The 18495-nt window shown below is 35.9% G+C and overlaps 1 protein-coding gene across 1 annotated transcript in view; it reads left to right on the forward strand.

The window, feature by feature from the left end:
• LOC149786086 (membrane-bound transcription factor site-2 protease-like) overlaps positions 1 to 18142 on the forward strand; it is a 39586-nt gene extending 21444 nt beyond the window's left edge. The window contains exons 7-9 of the mRNA XM_089976379.1: positions 11446 to 11641; positions 13459 to 13534; positions 16341 to 18142. Of these exons, the coding sequence (XP_089832505.1) occupies positions 11446 to 11641; positions 13459 to 13534; positions 16341 to 16563 (495 nt within the window). The 3' untranslated portion in view covers positions 16564 to 18142. The remainder of the gene's footprint in view (positions 1 to 11445; positions 11642 to 13458; positions 13535 to 16340) is intronic.
• Positions 18143 to 18495: the final 353 nt, after the last annotated feature.

Raw genomic sequence — 18495 nt, forward strand, 5'->3', positions numbered from 1 at the left:
GACTTCATGTAACAAAAATATTTATATCATCATTATAAATGAATTTGACACAATATTGCCATGTTTGGTATATATATATATATATATATATATATATATATATATATATATATATATATATATATATGCACACTCCAAGTGAATACACATATATCTATCCCCATCAATTAAGTTTGCCATTTTGACTATAGTATTAGGAAACCCTCCCATTTGTTTGTACCCCACCACATAGATTTTTAAAAGAAGCAATAAGCATCAGGGATATAAAAATATACAAAGCTTAGTCATTTCATTGATCAATTTATAATTTCTAACCTGATTGTTGCCAATGGTCCGCAAACACTTTCAGGTTGTTTGCATTTCAAATCAAACAGGTATTTTATCAGTAACACAGTCACCTTATTTGCATGGGTGAGTGTGTTTTCAAACACCAGATTTGATGTAGTTAACTGTTTTTAATAATCTTGAGAATTCTGTAAATTTTGGTGCTAGAGTCTCTTTTGACACATGTTTAAAATAAAGAATTCTTCAATTTTTGTTAAAAATATTTTAGAAATAGTAAAATAATACATTGCAAATATTGGATGCAGATGACAAAGTTTTTAGTGAAATGGACTGTTCTATAAACAAGAAAAGGACATTGAGTAGTTTCTCTACTTGTTTACATGGAGGGCTTCCATTTGGTTTCAGATGCCAATAACAGTCAGGTTAGAAATTATAAATTGATAAATGAAATGGTTTTTTTGCATTTTTTTATTTTATTCTTGATGGTTTTCATTTTTAATATTGGTAGAGAGTACATCAAAGTGGGAGGGTGTGTGAATAAAGTAATGTTTTATAATCAGAATCTTCATGGTACAATTAATTTAGGATATTTTGGACAGGAAATACATTTAGCAATCACCATGCAGATCGTCTTTGCTGCAGTAAGTACATGGTGACTGTGAAAATTGTCTTTGTAGAAGTGCATTCATTGTCATGGGTAATGCTGATTCCTGTTATTTCTTATTACGCATGTTTCTTCATCAAATACATCACTTTTACTGCTACCTCAAAATCTAGCCCTTTATGAAAAATAGAGAAATGTTTTTTGTTTGTATGTATGTGTGTGTATATATACAGGTTAACTCTGTATAATACATATATACACACACACACACACAGAGGTTAACTCTGCTATCAACCCACTAGGTGGCTACCATTATACCCTGTTTAAACCAGTTTTTACTTTTGCTGCCATGTTGTAAAGATGTCCTACATAGAATCCATTTAATCTTATATTTGAATTTTAACTGGTTTTCTAATTTTTAATCTTTGCTCGCAGATTCTTTGTTCTAATTTATCTCTGGTACAGAACCCGTCTGTAGGTATTTGGTGCAAAAAGTTGTCAGATTTATTCTAGTCAGTACGGGTGTTAGAGAAAAATATTTTAAAATAATTTCACAGATGGATTAGGAAAAGACGAAAAAATGATTCAGAGATGAATACATGAATTACACAATACACCGTTCCATTCTAGGGCAGCTTCACGCTATTTGCAGGCTGCGTGGAATGGATTTTAGTATTGGTCATTGTGGTAAGACAAAGAAACCTTGAATTACCTCATTTTACTAACTCCAGTACTAAGGTAATTTCTTATTTACAGCAGAACTAAATTGTGAACACGAATTTTATAAATGCCAATGCGTTATCTACTGAGTTCTTAATATAAAATGGACTACCCCTAGCGGTAGAAGACTACATTGGTCCTTTGTTCAAACGGTTGTTTCCTGATTCCAAAATTGCAGAAAATATGCATATGCAAGAACAAAATCATCTAATATTGTTAGGTGTTTAGCAGAAGATACTTCACTTAAAATTGCAGAAGCCATGAAAATTGGGCCGCTTAGTAACAGGAGTAGTTATTATAACAAAAAGGGCAAAGTCAGAGTGTTCTTCTTTTATTACCAGAATTAACAGTAGATTCCACTGGAGAAAACATGTTTTATTTGCTTGATAATGCGTTGAATAAACATAAGTTTGCATAACTGTACGGGGTTTTCAGCTGATACTGTATCACTGATGGCTGGAATTCATAAAGGAGTTGCATTCTATATTTTGAAAAATGTCTCCATCGTTGTTCATATCAGGTTGTCTGTCATATGATGCACATGCTGCAGGAAAGGCTGCTGATAAATTAGAAGGAGAACACTTCATGTGGACAGAGTTAAATTATTTCATCTTATTTCTGTGCTAAAAGACCCAATAACTGTAAGATATAAATCTCCTCTTCTTTGTCATGTTATGAAAGGAATATTGATTTTTTACCATTCTTATGCTGACTGTGAGAGATTATTCAGTATTGTTAACAAAAATAAAAACTGAATTCAATCCAGGCTCTGTAACCCAGCACTCAGTGCTCTACTGGTGTGCAAAACATTCATAGTGTCAGCTGGTACAAAGTGTTTTGAAGTGCAGTATGAGAGTCTGTTGCTTTTTAAAGCTCAAAGTGTTATATATGAAAACTTGAAGCAATAATTGATGTTAAAATTCCAGAGGGATAAATAAATCATTTTGTACATATGATCATTTAATTTTTATCATGTTACATGTGGATTACTCTTTTTCTGCTCGGATTACTCTTTTTGTCCACTTGGATTACACTTTTTCCTCACCAGGGGTTGGCATGTATGCACTAATTTCTACATGTAGAGTGAGAGAGCTACATTTGATATCTGTAAATCTGAACTACAAGCAGTTCCATTCTGATGGTTCAGTTCTAATAACACATCCTGGTTCCTTCCTAAGAACAGCTTACTCAAACAACAGTAAATGACTGGTCTGTCAAGAGAAGCAAAGCTGTAGACCCCATATGTACTCCCAGATGTTACATGAGATGCGTGAACAATATCCACATCAACTGTTAAAGACCATTTTTATCGCTGAAAGCAAGACATAACCCAACAAACGTTTGGCTAAAGGGATTTATTAATTCAGTGTACTCTGAACTCTTACTGGATAAGGTACACAATGAAGATTACAGCTCATGCAGTATGATATGGCCTCACTAAGGAGAGAAAACTGATCTCATTATGTTATTGGTAGCTGCACAGACAGTGACCACTCCCCATTCATGAAATTGTAACCTTTAACCTAGACATGAGTTTGCCACTTTACCTGGATTTGCCTGGGGAAACTTTCGATGATGAGACAATAACCAAGTGTGGAATCCCACAGGTAGCTCCCGCACACATGTATAAACTAAAATTCATCCTTTTAGCAGAGCAATAATGCACCTATTGGGTGACACAGGTAGAGGAAGGATGCCCAGTGTTTCCACCATTCTGTTTCTTCTAATGTAATGTGGTCAAGTAATGTATTTGCCAGAGAAAGCAAATGATTTTGTAAATTATGTTTCTCCAGTAATTCTTACCTGATCACATTATAGCTAATCCCTCCCACACTTCCTCAGAATGCGAGCATCCTTTAAAGTTTTCCTCAAGTAAAACTGGTTTAGAAGGATATGATGGTAGTCGCATAATGGGTAGAAAAGGGAGTTAACCTGTAAGAATTGCTTCCCATTGTCTATAAACTGTATAGACGGAAAGATGTTTTTCTGTCCTTCCAAGAGGGATGGATTTGGAGGTAGCACAGCAAAATATTTAAATATAATGTGATTGATTAAGTATTACTGGAGAAGCATAATTTACTACAAAATTTGCTTTCTTCAAATATGTTCCACAATTTTAACACCTTGGGAGTACAACCACTATGTCAAAAATCCAGCCCTCCCAAGATAGTCCTTAGAAGTAAAAAGCTAAAAGAGCCACAGAGGTGAGAGTCAGGGAAGTGTGGTCTCCCCTGTGAATGAAGGCTTGGTACTGAATCCCATCTGTACTTAAGTAGCTACTTCCACTCATGCTTGGAAAGGTGCTTTTTTAGAACCTTGCAAGCCTGTATTCAACTGGTGCCATTTTTAGAACCTTGCAAGCCTGTATTCAACTGGTGCCATTTTTAGAACCTTGCAAACCTGTATTCAACTGGTGCCATTTTTAGAACCTTGCAAACCTTTATTTAGTTGGTGCTTTTTTCACATTGGTGGTGAGGCTGAGTAGTCTTTTCACACAGGGAAGTATATTCCAACTGCATTTCCTTCAACTTGTGGCTCTTTTCTAACCAGGAGGAAGTTTCACACTTTGTTGGTTTATCTTGGCCATACAGTATGATTGTCAGTACTATTTTGGTTACAGGCCTTGATATCAATAGATGTTGGTTTTGGTTACAGGCCCTGATATCGATGGTATTTTGGTTTTGGTTACAGGTCCAGATGTCAATAGTATGTTGGTTTTCGTTACAGGCCTTGATATCAATAGTATGTTGGTTTTGGTTACATGTCCTGATATCAATAGTATGTTGGTTTTAGTTACAGGCCAAGATGCCAATAGTATGCTGACTTGGTAATGTGTACTTGACATAACATATTAATTCTGTAAATATTTGTTGATATTACACACCAAAAGTGTACGTATATAATTCTTTTTGACACTTATGTTGAAAAAACTTACATGATGCTTGACTGTTTTCAACTGTATAGGTTATTGTTTAACTCTTTGTATTTACAGGTGTCAACACAGTAGGCAGAATTAAGTGCTTTCATTAGTGACATTTACTTAAGGCAAGCAGAAAATCTGTGCTATTGCTTTGTCCCAACAGTGCACACTTGCCATTGGAAATTCAACGAAACACACCATCAAAGATGAAGATGCTATTACAGTCGATGCTGCCTCAGTGAAAAACTTCTTACTGGCAAAAACTTTGAAAGCAGAGAGTTCACAGGTTAAAATTGGACCATTTTGTCACAGGTGTTGCATACAGTTTGGGCCCTGCCTTCATCTCCACATCAGAGCAGATCTTTTCAGCTGTACCTTTAGTTCCAGTTCCAACTAGGTACATCAGCCTATCTGGACCAGTAGTGCCTTTAGAGGTTGAGTCATAGCAGTCTGACCCAACTGAGATGGACCAGTTTCAGTCATCTAATATCCCCTTACCCATTGTGGCATAATGAACATGGCACCACATTGAAGTAAATGATAGCCCTGATCTATCATGACTGGACTTGGAGATGGATTTTGTTTATTGTCAGCACCGAATCTTTTACAGCATTTATTTATGTCTAAAGGTATGATTACATTGATCCAGTATCATAAATTCCACCCAGCATCATAATGATGGCATCGTTCATGTGTAAGAGACAAATCAGTACATTAATCAAGGAAGTTTTCTGCCTGTTGGCAACAATATTGTGCATGCCTCTTCTTGCTCTGTACCAAGTTCCATCATCAATCAATCAGTTTATTGGCAAAGAAAGACCAGAGACATTTAAACAGTTACCTTAATCTTGTTGAGTTGTAGACTTAGTACATTGTTTATAGAGGTAACTCCAAGACGCCATTGTCAACAGACCTTTTTTCAAAGAAACAACTACCATCCAATTATTACAAGGCTTAATATAAGACACACACACATATTTTTCATACTGTGATCTCAGCCATTGACAGATGTGGCATGCCTGGAATGTAAAGACTTTCATAAGTATGGATGGATTGGAAGACCTTCACTGACATCTAGCAATGCGTTGCTGTAGGCTCTGTATTTGACTTTGTGGGTATATTCCAGCAAGATCAGCATAGCCTTTCACCGCCAACTAATATTCCTGCATGTCACAACTGGAAATTAGTTTTTAGCAGCACAATATACTTGCTAATGCCACAACAGTGTCATTGTATCAAAAGCTTGCATAAAGAAAAAATTTCTCTCCACTTCTTTCTTTCTGAAATAACATAATATGGTTGCACTTAGATTTCAGCAGTTGTCATCAAGCCTACTCTGCAGTGGTCATGTGGAGCAGGTCCACAAATAGGCCACCATGGAGATAAGTCTTATATACACCCAATGTTTTCATTTTTGAACAAGGAACAGAGACATGAGAAGGACTTCTGCATGTACACCTAAGGGGGAAACAGTACTTCTGGCCCTATACTTTGTCAAAACCATGGTTTCAAGGGCCAATGATGACAAAGCATAAAGATGGGGATTGTTTCCACCCAAGTTTCTTTCCATCTCATCCATCTTTGTAAAGGAAATATGCCATGATCTTGCTGCCCTTTTGACATATTCTGTGGTGCAGGGAAGACTTAGCCACTCTGCCATAGAAAGGCTTTGATGATTAATGATTCCTGCAAGTTGTCTCAAAGAACCTCCAAATTATGTTCAGCATCTCTCACTCATCGTGCAGGACTTCATTTGCTATAGATGTCTCAAAGCATGTATTTAGAGCAAGAAAATAGACATCCTGCTTGAAACACAAACTCACCAGGTATGTATTCAAGACTGTTTTATTGCCTAAGGTCAACTGTCATAAACTTGAGCTCTCTAGTCAGGGTACTATGTTCCTGGAGTCAAAATACAAGTTCCCTTCTTTCACATGGAAACAATAACAAGTCTGATTTCATCCCATCTCAACAATTGATGTGAAAAGTTCCATTTTCCCTTAGGATTTTGATTGAAAATCATCCAGTGTCTTCAGCCATTACAATAAATTGCGTCTCAGCATGAGAATTCCTTTGCCTGTTGGGTCTCTTCATTGTGGCAGTGGATCTCGTCATACTGTCTGTCACTTCATGAAACCATTGCAGATGATCCTGTTGTCCAAATGGTGACCTAAGTTTTGTCCACTGGACCAGACAGTCCCAGTTTTGGGATACATTATGTCACATTTTAGCAAATATTTCCACCTTACTAAGCTTATGGCAGGTGCTTTCCATACAGGTTGAACGTTTGGGAATTATGATTTGCACTTACTGCCATTCTGGGGTGTCCACCTCCAATCCTCATCTCAGGAAGTCGGTAGCTTGTGGCCTCCTCATGCCCATCTGTTGCACATAATCTCCTAGAGCTGAATGCGGTAGAGACATAGTGAATGTGTTTCAGTTGGGGAATCTGCCTGGAATGGACATCATCATTGTTATGAGCCTATGGCCATAAAACTAAGTAACATAAAGAAGCAAAACCAGAAAGTTTTGTAAAACTAGACAAATTTAATTATCATAGTCATAAAATAAAAAAGTCAGAGGAACTTACAGTATTATAAATTAAATCCAAAATAATCCTATGAAAGTTCTACACAAGCCCAAAATAATCAAATGTTCAGAATGAATTTAAGATCCACAAATGTACTGGTCTGCCATCAGTTCTGATGTATAACAAAGGCATTGTCCAGAATAAACTCACAATAGTCCCATTTTAGTACAATGAGCATTTTGTAATTCCAGTGAATAATCCTAACAAATATCTTCCCTCAAATTATCTCAACACCACATTAAATACATCTGCAGACAGTTGTTACAGCAAGAACATAGGAAATAAGAATGAAATAATTGTTGATCTCTGCCTACTTATATACAGACAAAGAGTCCTTAAAATGCGATTTTCTCCTACCCACTAGATTGCATTTTACAAACACCCCATTTAATAAAAGAACATACGTGACTGACCCATCCAGTGGGAAATAACTTAATTCTTCTAAGAAACTATTTGAGTGACCTATCCAATTAGAAATAACCCCAGACTTGTAAACAGTTTTTATTATTAGAAACTTGACAACACCTATTTATAGAACATATGCAATCTAAAGGCACTCTTAATATCTTAAAATATAAATATATACCCATGTAAAAAATTAGCTGTGTAATATCTTATAGATAATCAATACAATTTACAGTCATGAACAAAATTTACAAAACAATATAGATATACCTAACAATCATTCTATCCAACAACTGCGCTGTGGTAAATTATATCAGAAGTCAAGCAGGAGACTAAATTCTCCCATATGTCTGCCTCATGGTTTGGAACTTCTTTATGGGTGTCATAAGAAGCAAATCCACATTCAAGTCTGGGCAGGATCAATATGTTGATGGACTCACTGTCCTAATGGAATTAGCGAATCCACACTGAATAGTTGATTCACCAATTCATATTTAGTCAGATCTGCACCAGCTGAGGTCAGCCACATGTGGAGCTTTTTGCAGTGACATGGAATGCTACAATCCTTTGTTTATCTAGTCCCAAAAGCCTGGCCGCTGAGATTCTTTCCATGGATCAAAATCATCTGGAGGCATATGCTTTCCCTCCAAACTCTGTGATCCCAAATGTCTTGCAAAAAATACGAGAAACCAAGTACTTTCTTGTCTTCATTGCTCCCATCAAGTGGGAAAAGCCATAGATAAATGATTCAATAAATTTGACAGTGGTTATTCCAAGGAAATGTGTGGTCTTTCTTCATCTTCTTAAGCAGCCTCAGCTGCAGGTGTTTCATCTGAAGCCAGAACTGTTGAACCTGCACATCTAGATTATATTAAGCAAGCCCTCAAGTGGAAAACATTTCTCAGAACCTCTGGAATTGTCTGGAGGCATATGCTTTCCCTCCAGAAATTTAAGCTATATAAAAAGCTCACTCCAGTAAGAAGACCCATCACCCTGAAAGAGTATGGGGTAAGTGTAGAGTTCTCTCTGTGGTTCCTCAGTAATCCAGGTAGCTTTCTTCTATGGCTTTCTTGAAGTTATCACCCATAGTATTCAAATGTTACACATTCCACAATCTCATTCATGTATCATCACTATGGAATAGAGGATATAGGCCAAAACAGAGACCTCTCTGACCTTCTGGCAAATTTGGGTTTGTCACAACTGAAAGCTATTACCCTGTGTCCAAAATGGAATTTAACATGGGTTCTGACATTGCTTACTAAAGCGCCATTTGAACCTTGGTTTAGAGTATCTTTGGTTCACCTCTTTTATAAAACCTGCTTCCTTCTTTTTCTAGCTAGAGGAGGAAAAATCAAGGAAGTGAACTCCTTGTTTGATGCAAACTGCCCTTTTTTTGACCTGATGGTTCGATTTCACTTATGATGGTACCTGCATTAATAGCAAAGAACAGGTTCCCACTTAGATGCGATCATCTCATTGTTGTACTCTTTCCTCATTGGACTTTTTGCATGGAGTAACTACATGGCCCCATAAGCACTTTGAAGTGATACCAGAAATGAACTGAGCCAGTGCAAATAGGGAGTTCTCATTCCTTTATACCGTTGAAAGAAGAAAGGTCAATATTTCAGCTCATGCTTTTTTATCCTGGACTCTTCATATAAGTAACCCCAGGACCAAATGAATTTCATGCACATTTTGGCTCATGAAGTTAAGGTTGCAGCCATGAGCATAACATTAAAGCACAACTGTTCCCTGATATTTCATTCCAAAAGAACTGGTTAGACCTGGTGGAACAGCAATACAACAGGTTACTATGTCAGATCATTTGACAGTTTCTCAATGACATGGACTTTCAGCTTCCATTGTTTGTGTGTTGTGGGAAGGGTCCATATTAGCTGCGTCTGGGTATATGGAGTCACAACTATGTATTTCACAAAATTTAAAGCTGCTTCATGCAACTTAGATTGTGTCAGGTGATGTAACACCCTCCACCTGTTTTCTATTCTCCCAAGGTATTATGACTGGGTAACATGCTTGAAGAAGAAACCAATCTTTAAAGCACAACATGTTTTTTTCAATAATACTTATTTGACCATAATACACTCACCCTCTCAACCTCTATGCAGTTACATCTTTGAGACAGAGCCTGCATTTCCACTCCATTAGTAACTAAAGTATGGATGGGATTCATTGCAATCTCTCTATCCAGGTGAAGATTACCTTTGTCATAGTTACGCCAACGTGAGCAGTTGACTTTTGGTTTTCTTATTGCCAAAAGCTAGTTTAGGGGGTTACTGGAATTGTGAGGTAGTGGTCACATTCCTAAGGTACATGTATTATGATCAAGCAAATATTATCAAAGAAACAGATTTTACTTTAAAAATTGGTTTCTTCACTCCATCCCTTTATTGTCAAACCTGGGTATTTCATTGCCTGTAAAATCTGTACAGGTTTATGGTATAGTCCTCCTAGTGTGCATTATCCATCAGCTTCTCAAACAACACTAGGCGATTTTCAAACAAATTTAGCCAAGTTTGTCTAAATTTAACAGAAAGCATCCTTACTTGAATGGCTTTGAAATGTACAAAAAATGTTGTTTTTAAACTTGTCACAAACTTCTGAACAGACTTGGACCAGATTTGACAGAAAGCTGCCTGTCAGAAAGGGCTTTAAGGTATATTGTGATATGTTTTGTACAAATGATGCGGATCGCGTATCAAATATGACCAACAAAAAAAATCTTTTGACAATTTCTATAAAAAAATACAGAATGGAATTTGACCCAGTTTAAGGAATATGGCTTCCGGTTATTCAAAGCAGATGGTGATCCATCATCAAATATGGCTTCCATTGCCAAAAATAGAAAAACTCCTCAACAGAAGCTACTGAACAGAGTGTGACCAAATTTGACAGAAATAACCCTAGCATTAGGGTCTTTTTACAACTCCTCCATCACTAGTACTGAACTAAGTTATTAAAAATGCTTAATGGCACAAGGCTATATCATATTTGTACAATAATGCCAATCAGTCATCAAATAAGACTAACAAAACTTTTCAGTAACTTCTTTAAAACAGCTGACAGAATTTGCCAAATTTGTTTGAAAGCATTCTAGCGTGAAGGCTTTTTTATTTGTACAAATGATACTGAACCACCATCAAATACGGCCACCGTTACTAAAAATATCAAGATGTTAAGCAAACTTGTGGCAACATCCTGGCGTAAAGACTTTGAAATTGTTGACAAATGAATCTGATTTGCCACTAAATATTAATTATGTTACAAAACAACAGAGAAATCATGAAACAATTGCTTTCATAATATGCAGTCAACAACACTAAGATAAATGTGTACAGAAGTACTTGTCTGAACCAGATTTAATGGCCAGCTGCTCTTGCATTTAAAAATTGTATTTTGAAATATGTCATACATTTGAATTTAGTCAAATGAAGTGTTGTTGTGTTGTCTGTTCATTAAATAGATGCAGACACATGATTCCCAAATTATTATGAACACATAATCATATTTTTAATTCATATGTTAAGAATATTTCATTATTTTACATGTCTTTGTTTGCATTTTGATGTGTAGTAATGATAACAAATTTAAGTTTCACCATTAAAAATAGTTATATGCATTCCTTCCTTCCTGTACTTTTTGGGTAAATAAGAAAATGAAATAAAATAAGACAAATCATTTGTGAATACATTTTTTTAAAGAAAACCAAGCTTTACCATTGAATGTAGAGTCAAATAAGGAAATTGAAACCCACAAAATCTTGTTTGTTTAAAGATACTTCTGTTTATAAATGAATTCAATCATTAGTTTTTGAAATTTTCTGATTTTAAAGTGTCAAAAGATATATTTTGTAGGCTACTTTCCAATTACTAGAAATTATTTTCTTATTTCTTTTACCAGAAATTAGCCTGTCTACCAGCACGCACCACTACTGATAGACCAATGTGCAAGCTTCAGAGTGACTGCTACTCTCCAAAGATGGAGATGGCTTGTGTATATCCAGCAGTTGATAATCAGACCAAACTATTGAAGGTTGTTCATGGGTACAGACCTCCGTTGCTCTTCCTAGGTCATCCTCTAGACCTTCATTACTCAGGTAATGGTTGGACCAGCATTGTTAGTATGTCGTGAGAATATTCCACACTGGACCCAGAAATCCAGATTTTGAAATGATTTTAACTTGATCTAGAACTCTATGAGAATAATCTGTATTGAGCCAGAATTCCATGAGAATTGTCCACATTGAGCCAATGTACCATGTGAATATTCCACACTGATCCAAAAGTCCTGGTGAATATTCCAGAGTGATCCAGGTTTCTCAGAGAGTATCCTACAATTGATCCAGAATTATTGGAGAAATTTCTTCAGTGGTCCAAATTTTTAAAATATCTATGCTGTGAATTAATTCACTTTAATTATCAATATTTGTGGTTTTGCAAAAAAGTATTGTGGTTAATTAAATTTATTGATTGGTAAGGGTGACCAGTTGTCATATTGATACAGGTGATTTGTTTATACAGATTAGTAAAGGTTACCTATTGTCATACATATTGGTAAGGGTGACCTGTTATAACAATTAATAAGGGTGATATGTTGTCATACAGATTGGTAAGGGTGACATATTTTCATACAGATTGGTAATGGTAACCTAATATCATACAGATTGGTAAGAGTGCCTGTATAGATTGGTAATTGTGACCTAATATCATACAGATTGGTAAGAGTGCCTGTATAGATTGTTATTTGTGACCTATTGTCATACAGATTGGTAAGAGTGCCTGTATAGATTGGTAAGGGTGACCTATTGTCATACAGATTGGTAATTGTGACCTATTGTCATACAGATTGGTAAGAGTGCCTGTATAGATCAGTAAAGGTGACCTATTGTCATACAGATGGGTAAGGGTGACCTATTGCCGTACAGATTGTTAAGGGTGATCCATTGTCATACAGATTGGTACGGGTGACCTATTGTCATACAGATTGGTAATTGTGACCTGTTGTCATACTTATTGGTAAGAGTGCCTGTATAGATTGGTAATTGTGACCTATTGTCATACAGATTGGTAAGAGTGCCTGTATAGATCAGTAAAGGTGACCTATTGTCATACAGATGGGTAAGGGTGACCTATTGCCGTACAGATTGTTAAGGGTGATCCATTGTCATACAGATTGGTACGGGTGACCTATTGTCATACAGATTGGTAATTGTGACCTATTGTCATACAGATTGGTATGAATTACCTATTTTCAGATAGATTGTTCAAGGTGATCTGTTTTACAGATTGGTCAGGGTGACTTAAAGTCATACAGATATGGTATGGGTGACCTATTGTCATTCATAATGCTTTGGGTGACCTATTGTCATTCAGATTGGTGAAGGTGTCCTTTTATCGTACAGATTTTTATGGGTTACCCATTTTCGTACCGATTGATCAGTGATATGTTGTACAGATTGGTCAAAGTGACCTATTGTAATACTGATTTTTTGGGGTGACCTTCTTTCATACAGATTGGTCAATGTGACCTATATCATATAGAGTAGTAAGATTGATTTCTTATCTGAAAATTGGTCATTGTTCATTGGTCTCTTAAAGTCATAAGAAAATGGTGTACAACAAAACTTTGAGATTATTCTACATTGATCCTGAATTCCAGAGTAGTATATCAGAAAATATCCCACACTAGTGTTTCAATTCCAGACTCTTACATGGCCTGATCCAGTTCCTTCATTTATATATTAGAGATATGCATTAACCAGAAAATGCCTTAAACAGTTTTTTCTCCATCTACCACAGTGTAACATCTAAAAATATTGACTTGAAAGAAGGCTTAAAGATGTAAATGGCATCAGCTTGGCAGTTTGAATTGATATTTCTCCAATTTATTAATCAATAAAGTTTATCTTTTCAGTTGTGCTGAGCAATTATGTGCCAAACAGTTCATTGGTTCCATTACATCTCCCTCATATCATTGAGACTTTCTGCAAGTATCCTTTTTTGTCAGTGACCATATACTGTAAAGTTTGAGTTAAAAACACGTGTGAAAGTTACCATATACAGTAAAGTATGAGTTAAAAATGCATGTGTGAAAGTTAACATTTACAGTAAAGTATGAGTAAAAATGCATGTGTGAAAGTTACCATATACAGTAAAGTATGAGTTAAAAATGCATGTGTGAAAGTTACCATATACTGTAAAGTATGAGTTAAAAACACGTGTGAAAGTTACCATATACAGTAAAGAATGAGTTAAAAATGCATGTGTGAAAGTTAACATTTACAGTAAAGTATGAGTTAAAAATGCATGTGTGAAAGTTACCATATACAGTAAAGTATGAGTTAAAAATGCATGTGTGAAAGTTACCATATACAGTAAAGTATGAGTTAAAAATGCATGTGTGAAAGTTACCATATACTGTAATGTATGAGTTAAAAATGCATGTGTGAAAGTTACCATATACAGTAAAGTATGAGTTAAAAATGCATGTGTGAAAGTTACCATATACAGTAAAGTATGAGTTAAAAATGCATGTGTGAAAGTTACCATATACTGTAAAGTATTAGTTAAAAATGCATGTGTGAAAGTTACCATATACAGTAAAGTATGAGTTAAAAATGCATGTGTGAAAGTTACCATATACAGTAAAGTATGAGTTAAAAATGCATGTGTGAAAATTACCATATACAGTAAAGTATGAGTTAAAACACATGTGTGAAAGTTACCATATACTGTAAAGTATGAGTTAAAAATGCATGTGTGAAAGTTACCATATGCTGTAAAGTATTAGTTAAAAATGCATGTGTGAAAGTTACTATATACAGTAAAGTATGAGTTAAAAATGCATGTGTGAAAGTTACCATATACAGTAAAGTATTAGTTAAAAATGCATGTGTGAAAGTTAACATTTACAGTGAAGAAGAGCACATTGGCATTCCTATATTTTTATATAAAACAATAAGCATACAGTGTGTGGATTATCAAGAATAGATTTGGCTGTTGTTTTATGACACAGCAACACATGTATATTATTTAGTGCCAAGAGATCGAGACTAAAGTGCCTTGTGCAAAGAGACACCATGGTAGCTGATCCAGACTGATCCATTGGTAGAATTCAAACCTGCACCCATTTGGTCACAAATCTGGTACACTAACCCCTGTGCCATCATGGTTCCTGCTTCCAGTAGTCACTGGTTACAGCATGCAGGAGAGCACATTGGGTCACTTCTACATCCCGAAATGTACAGGGTAAAAGATAAAAGAGATCACATTGGGTCTATTCTACATCCCCAAGCCCATGGGGTACAAGAAAAAGAGAGTGCTTTTCTATTGTACATGCCCAAGCCCACAGAGTAAAGAAAAATAGAGCACATTGGGTCTATTTCAACATGCCCAAGCACATGGGGTAAAAAGAAAGAGTGCATGGGGTATATTCAACGTGCCCAAGTCCATAGGGTAACAGAAAAAGAGAGCACATTGGGCCTAGTCAACATGCCCAAGCCCAAGCCCACAGTAAAAGAAAAAGAGGGCACATTTGGTCTATTTAGCATGCCCAAGCCCACAGCAAAAGAAAAAGAGGGCACATTTGGTCTATTCAAAATGCACAAGACCCCAGTAAAAGAAAAAGAGAATTCACAAGCCTACAGGGTAAAAGAAAAAGAGAGCACATTGGGTCTTTCCAGCATCCCTAACCCCATGGGTTAAAACAGAGATTTGGTACAATAACCACTGAACCATCATGGTTCCTTCCCCCATTGGTTACAACAAGCGGGAGAGCACATTGGGTCTATTCCACATCTCCAAGCCCATGAGATCGAAGACCTTGATAAAATATAATCATGGCTGCTAAAATAGAACAACTTTTAAATGATTTCTCAAAAAGTGTTAATCAGAATTTGACCAAATTAGACATCCTGGCATAAAGATAAGTAATTTCACATTTGTACAAATGATGCAGATCTGCCATCAAGTAAAGGTACCTATAATAAAATTTAAAAAAATGAATTTTCCTCAAAAACTTGAATGCTTACAGAATTGGACCAAATTTGACAGCTTTCTGGCAGAAAGGTCATTGTTATTTATACAACTTGTACCTATCTGCCATAAGATTTGGGTACTGTTACTAAAAATAGCATGACCTTTAATTGATTTTTCCAAAACAGTGGAACTGAATATTACAAATTTTGACTGGAAAGAACCCTGGCAACATGATTTGTACAAGTTATGCTGAGCCACCATGAGATATGGCTAAAAATAAACTTTTAAGTGGCTTTTCAGAAACCACTGAACAGAATTTGATTGAATTGGACAGAAAGCATTCTCACATGAAAGACTTTAAAAATTTTTACATGTGATACTGATTGGCCATGAAATATTACTGCTGTTATCAAAAATAGAAAATCATTTAAACATCTTCTCAAAAGAACTGCTAGATAGAATTAACCCAAAGACAGAAAACACCCTTGCATAAAGGTATTTCATTATTGGATGTCATGTGCAGTCACCAGGGCCTTCCATTGGATTAAATGTTGGAGAGTGAGTTGCCAAAGTAGGAGAGAGGTTGGGTCGACCGGCCCCAAAGGGGATACATTTTTTTTTAAGTAGCCAGGTGTAAAGTAAAAGTAGCCAGCTGATAAGGAAAACCCTTTCAGCCATGTGAACCATCTCAGATCCACTTTGGCCTCATGTTGTAAAGTGCCTTATGGCAAAGAAGGACAGAAAAGCAGTCCCCAGCTTGAAGTTGAGTTTTACAAGCCAAGAATATTATGCAGTGTAGATTGCCTTAACATATAACAGATATCTGATCTCACTGTCAGGTGCCCTTGTCATTCTGAATGTGGTACCCTGTTATGCTCTTGATGGCCAGTGGATCTGTCACTGCTTTGTGGAATTCAGCCTGCGATCCACAATAACAGATCCTGAAATACGTGGACTAATTTACAGTCTTATCCTCCTGTTTGGGACATTCCTGTTAGCAGCCAATGTTATAATGGCTATGTGGATGCTGCTCACTGGATGAGAAAGAGGATGGGAAATCTTCAGGTGTAGAGTTAGTAATACGAGCTGAAGGTTATTTACAATAAGGGAAAAAGAGAGAAAGAAAAGTCTTCAGGCCTTAAACTCTACAGTAGGATCTCCAAAATGAGAAGGAAAGCCGTGAGAAAAGTGTGGCAAAATATTTTCAAGGTATGGAACTGGAAAGTCCTGGAATGTTGTAGGATTTAAGTTGAACTTGCATCAAGAATGGTTATTTGGAAGATGATGATTTCTTCTGAGTATGATCTGGGAAGATATAGAGGCCCACATGAAAATACATTCCTTGACTTTTCCAGAGCTGGAGGGTAAGGGAATTTCAGGGGAAAAACTCCAGGTTAATACAGATGAACTTCATTAGTTGAAGTTGGGTCCATATTTTTTTAATCCAAGGTTTAAATTGTTTAATAGCTAATACGAGGATATTTTACACAGAGACTACACAATTCATTGAAATTGTACAGAGTTTTTTGCATGATTGATTTTGAAGTTACAAAACTTCACTGTCTATGGAATTTTATAATGGTGCCCATTAAATTATAAATTTATTATTAAAGGTTAATTTTTGGTTAAATGACTGAGTGTCTCACAGTATTCATGAGTCTGCCCAATGCAGTAGAAATTCTAGATTGATGCATATTCTTCAAACACATTATACATACCAAATGTGTTAAGAAAGTTTAATAGGACTTAGGGGAGTGCTTTGAATGGCACTTGTGTTGGGACCAGTATATATCATCATAATGTGATAAAATTACATTGATTGTATTCATGTGTGCATGAGTTTTATTGCATGACTGTGTGTGTGTGGAATGGTATGAATGTTACATAATATTTATGCTTGCTTGTAAGACAGGTACAACTTCAAACTGCACAGACCCAGGCATGCCATAGCATCATACACTGACAGATCTTGGGCTATGCAGTTTGTTAGAAGTAATCAGTAGAAAAACAACATGGACCATGAGATGCCAGTGCATTATGTGACAGCAGGTCAGAGTCAATGTTGTTTGCAATTGGATCTGACTTGTAAGCTAATAAATATGGTAATTGAAATTTGTTTGTTCATTTGTGTGTCTTCCTATTCTAGTTTCAACATAGTCTTCTATAGTATTTTTAATGTTTGTTCCAAAATATTATGTACTTGATTTTAAATGTTACCACACATGAATTGGATTATCAGGTTAACATTTTTGTCAGATCTCATTATTAATTTTAACACATAATGGATGGGAATGATTTATTGAATCTTAAATTTTGTATGCCCCCACAACCTGCAGAGTGGCATCTTGATTTGTTCTGTCTGTCTGTCCATTCATCTCAAGAAGATTGTTTAGAAAACACTCAAGACAAATATGAAGTTTGTTAGGCATACTTTTGTATTGATATGTTGATGAACTGATTAGATTTATCAAACCATTAATAGACCTGCCAACTCTTACAATTTTGTCATAAGTCTTATGAAAATTACCCTTAAAATATGGACTTAGGGCATACTAGCAAAAACTATGGGAAAATGATCGTTGCCGAAAAATCTGGATAATTAGATCATCCATGTTTATTTGGATCCGAGCAGCAGGGAAGTCGTACAGACCCCCTGGCTCAGATAAAATTAACCCTCCCACACAAACTTTCTCCGTAGAAGCCTCAGAAAGCAAAAATAAAGCCTCCTACGCAAATTAATCCGCAAAATTTCAACCCAAAGTGCATTTTCAGACATAAAAAAAAACAGCATTTTTTTGGGGGGGGTATTGTAAAATTTGTTTGTGATTGTAAATTCCGACTACAATTTTATGAGTAAATTTGATCAAGACCGATTCGATATCTACTACGTGGATCATGAAGATTAATCGTGACAAAACCGTGTGGAGTTGCCTGAGCGTGACTGAAGAAATTTTTAAACTTATTTATATCCATG

Source organism: Sinohyriopsis cumingii, chromosome 12, assembly GCF_028554795.1.
Source record: "Sinohyriopsis cumingii isolate HCF-2022 chromosome 12, ASM2855479v2, whole genome shotgun sequence".
Classification (NCBI taxonomy): domain Eukaryota; kingdom Metazoa; phylum Mollusca; class Bivalvia; order Unionida; family Unionidae; genus Sinohyriopsis; species Sinohyriopsis cumingii.